The sequence below is a fragment of the Anarrhichthys ocellatus genome, unplaced genomic scaffold (assembly GCF_004355925.1).
Source record: "Anarrhichthys ocellatus isolate YVR2014 unplaced genomic scaffold, GSC_Weel_1.0 scaffold4844, whole genome shotgun sequence".
NCBI classification, from domain to species: domain Eukaryota; kingdom Metazoa; phylum Chordata; class Actinopteri; order Perciformes; family Anarhichadidae; genus Anarrhichthys; species Anarrhichthys ocellatus.
In genome coordinates, this window is record NW_022284818.1 from 1 (window position 1) to 3,989 (window position 3,989).

The window sequence follows — 3,989 nt, forward strand, 5'->3', positions numbered from 1 at the left end:
CTGTTCATCTATATAGATAGATAGATAGATAGATAGATAGATAGATATAGAGATAAGGATTAAAATGTCTTTGCTGTAAAATATCTGAAGACTTATTTATGGACTGTGCTGTATCTTTGTGCTACGTGTTCTTAAAGTAAAACGGAACAGTCACACAGTTTGTTCAGTTACAATGAGAGTTTCTCTTTCATCGACTGCGTTCAGTCAGAAGTGGCTTGATTTCACCTGTTTTAAAACAGCTGTTTCCATATTGTTGTGTAAGATGTTTGCAGAAATCTGCTTTATATTATATTGTTGTTGTCCCTAATGGCAACTCTTTCTTTTGTCTCATTTCTTTGATATCGTTTGGTGTAGGCTTCACACACCAGCTGGGCTGATAAAAATAAGTGTGCTTCCGAGTGCTGACGTTCAAGTTTTTCAAACCGTTACCTCTCGCTTACATTAGGAGCTGCCAACACCAGATGTTTTTTATTGGTCTTGAAAAGAATCCCAGTTAGTTAAAAAACATCTTTTTAAAGCCATCAAGCTTCCTGAAATCTTCCCTCATTTGTCTGACCGTGTGACATCTCTTGCGTCGGACCACCAGGGCCGGGTGGAATGCTGGGACCCTCGCGTCCGGAACCGAGTGGGCACGCTGGACTGCGCCCTGAGCAGCCTCGCTGAGGGAACAGAGTACGTAAATGCTGATGTCAGCGTTGCCTATGCATATGTGGCCACATGGCACTTTTTCTTCTGCTTCTGATCCCGCCTCAAATGGCGCTTACCATCACGTCACATTTCTCTCTTTGTGTCTCACTTGTGTTTTACTGTCGGCAGGGTGCAAAGCTTGCCTTCGATCAGTGCGCTGAAGTTCAACGGCTCCCTCACCATGGCAGTCGGCACCAGCACGGGACAGGTGAGCCCAAACGCATTAAGCCACGACCGTATTTTCATGACTGCCGCAGCAGCTGGAGCTTCAGAGTGCTCCATGACACTGGTCTACGACTTTGTGTCTGTTTGCCGTTGTGAACTATCGGCTGCCCACGCGGTGCGAGATTCATCCTCTGCTTCCTGAGCAAGTCGGCTCACAAAGAAGTGGCTGCTGTCATTCTGCCTCCCTCTAAAACTTTGCACTGCTTTCAAAAGGAGCGCAATTTAGTTTTCGTTTTATCTGGTTTAATGCAGCTTAATGTCAGGGCTCCACCGGTACTCCCTACGGAAAATTTGAGGAGCACCAGCACAAAATGTACATTTAATATAACACTTCATAGACATGCAATGCAACACATTCTTTTCCATCTTAACCATATTACTGATAGATTACTTGGTAATAAATAGGCAATTCACAGAAATCACAATGAAAAGTCACAAAGTGAAGTAGTGCTTTTCTGACTAAAGACACCAAATAATAAATAGTGTTGTCGAGTCTGAAGAGCTACTCCTATAAAGGTACTGTGATTTGAACTGATAATAATAATAATAATAATAATAATACATTTTATTTATATAGCGCTTTTCATAAAACTCAAAGACACTTTACATTAAAATCATCATATATAAAAGCAATACACTAACAACATAAAATACACAATAGTGGTCACACATTAAAAGCAGTTTTGAACAGGTGGGTTTTGATTTGAGATTTGAATGTGCAAAGGTCAGTGCAGTCTCGGATGTGTTTGGGGAGAGAGTATTTTGATGACTCTTGTTCTTAACTGATGGTCTTTCTCTTAACTATTAAATATCTTTGATCATGTTTTATTGTAAAGCACTTTGTGACTTTATTTTTGAAAGGTACCTCATGAATAAAGTTCTTACTATTTGTCTCTCCTCTTCCGTGCACTGGGGCTGCATGAGTCATAGTTATATCCACCATGACCAATAAGAGGATGTGTTTTAGAAATGAGTGCATTAGTTCTGTAGTAAAAAGTGAGTGCATTAGTAGCGATACTAGTATCTATCTTTCCCTCCCATTGCAGTCATTGTGTGCTCGCCTGTGACAGCTGCACGATCCACCTGAAGTTACACTTGCTAATCAGACCTGCACACCGTTGATAAATGTCACTTTTTAAGCATGCAACATGCGTCACCACACACACATTCTCGCTCCCTCCTGGTTTTTCACGTGTTATGTGATGGTGATTTAAAAAAAGAAAAAGAAAGAAAGGAAACGTATTTACAGGTTGCACTGTTACTACTAGTCATTAAATGTCTGCAGTGTGGATGTGCTGCTGGTTTTGATGGCCGTCACAGTCAGGGACTCATTTGAAAGCCCACCTCTTGCAGAAGAAATAGATTTCTAAATCCACCCCTTTGCTTCTTTGTCTTGAAGGTGCTGCTCTATGACCTGCGCTCCAACAAGCCGCTGCTGGTCAGAGACCACTTCTACAACCTGCCAATCAAGTCGCTCAACTTCCACGATCAACTGGACCTGGTTGTGTCCGCCGACTCCAAGATCATAAAGATCTGGAACAAAGACACCGTAAGACTCAGTAACAGCCTTCACAGGATCCGACTCATACCCCACGTGAATGACGATGTGTTAAGGGTTGTTTTGATATTTGTGCTTTAGCGTTTTTAAGCGTCCTCGCACTAAGAGTGGACTGTCTTGATCAGTCCACACTCTTTCTGGCTCCATGTATCTCTTATTTATTTCTATCTGTCCACCACAGGGCAAGGCCTTCTCCTCCATACAGCCTCAGACCAACATCAACGATGTCTGCATCTACCCTAACTCAGGTGAGAACCACTTCCCACACAAGATCACGACATAAGATAAAGTTCATTCATGCAGGAAAGTGTCAGAGCAGCAGAACAACAGGAGATTTATAGAAAAGTAACTTTAAAAAAAAAAAGGAGGAATGAAATTGGGTGGTGGGATATATCCGTCTTTGACCTCTGGGTGGCGCCATCTTACAGAGGTCAAACAGTTTGACTCTGCACTTCTGCGTCTGTCACCGCCTGCCAGTCGGTTTTCTACCAGGAGCCTTATTGAAGGTGAACTTTCACATAGAAGTTGTCATTGAAATCATGATTTGGTCCTGACTCGGTCTGGTTTTTTTTTTTTATCGAAGATTTTGTTTTTAATTTGCTTTTAAATGAGGTTTCAACCTTTTTAAAGGAATACTTCACCCACAAAATGCTATCAGTTTGTACGTCAGTTACCCTCCCGTGTTACCCTGATTCCCCGCCTCCACGGTGAACGCAAAATCAAAAACGAAGAAAAGTCTTGATGATTTGAATTGTTCAACAATGTCAAAACTATATCAAAGCATCCTTTTACAAACTCTCAAACAATCCAAGTCTCATTTATCCAGTTGTGTGCTCACTAGGGGTGCAACGGATCATTAAACTCACGGTTCGGATCAGTCACAGATCGCATCAGCACAAAAGAAGGAAGGGAGCAAATATAACTATTACAGATCCCTGACCACGTTTCTTTGCCGCCAATACTAATTACTGATCATTGATGATCTGCTTAAAACACTGTGGACTCGCACAGACGAGTAGCACGCCTGCGCAAGTGTGAGACTGTTGATGTGGAAGTGTTTTAAATAGTATGATTTTGAGGATATTCTGCCTTAGGATATCCAAATTCAAATCTTTATCGGCCTTCTGGTCTCTTTAATCTGCAACGGGGCCTTCACATATACATTACTGGAACTAAATCCAGTGTTTACCCCAGAGATGAGCTCCATTTATATCCGCCCTGCTGTGTCTCCTTGTCAGGTATGCTCTTCACCGCCAATGAGGATCCCAAGATGAACACGTTCTACGTCCCGGTGAGTGCAGAGACATTTACACTCCTCACTGCCGACTTTACAAGCTGCACCAGACCGGTCACGTTCACATCCTGTCCACCAGTTGCTTGTGCTGACACGCACACGCTTTATGGAGCAGTAAAGGATATTTGCAGGCCTCGGTGATTCAGGGGTCATCAGAGGACGTGTAAGAGAAAGCAATTGTGTGTGTGTGTGTGTGTGTGTGTGTGTGTGTGTGTGTGTGTGTGT

At 42.5% G+C, this 3,989-nt stretch overlaps 1 protein-coding gene across 1 annotated transcript; it reads left to right on the plus strand.

Annotated features, from left to right (window-relative positions):
• Positions 1–10: 10 nt before the first annotated feature.
• LOC116379656 (nucleolar protein 10-like) lies at positions 11–3,981 on the plus strand. The gene is made up of 5 exons (XM_031841624.1): positions 11–672; positions 817–895; positions 2,312–2,461; positions 2,652–2,718; positions 3,709–3,981. Exons 2-5 carry the CDS (start codon positions 869–871, stop codon positions 3,903–3,905), a joined length of 441 nt encoding a protein of 146 aa, XP_031697484.1. The 5' UTR covers positions 11–672; positions 817–868; the 3' UTR covers positions 3,906–3,981.
• Positions 3,982–3,989: the final 8 nt, after the last annotated feature.

What these genes read in the sequence shown, in the direction of transcription:
- LOC116379656 (XM_031841624.1), top strand. Translation starts at nt 869, where the DNA reads ATGGCAGTCGGCACCAGCACGGGACAG. An exon ending in AGATCTGGAACAAAGACACC is followed by an intron (nt 2,462 to 2,651) that starts GTAAGACTCAGT and finishes TGTCCACCACAG; the next exon opens with GGCAAGGCCTTCTCCTCCAT. An exon ending in CTGCATCTACCCTAACTCAG is followed by an intron (nt 2,719 to 3,708) that starts GTGAGAACCACT and finishes TCTCCTTGTCAG; the next exon opens with GTATGCTCTTCACCGCCAAT.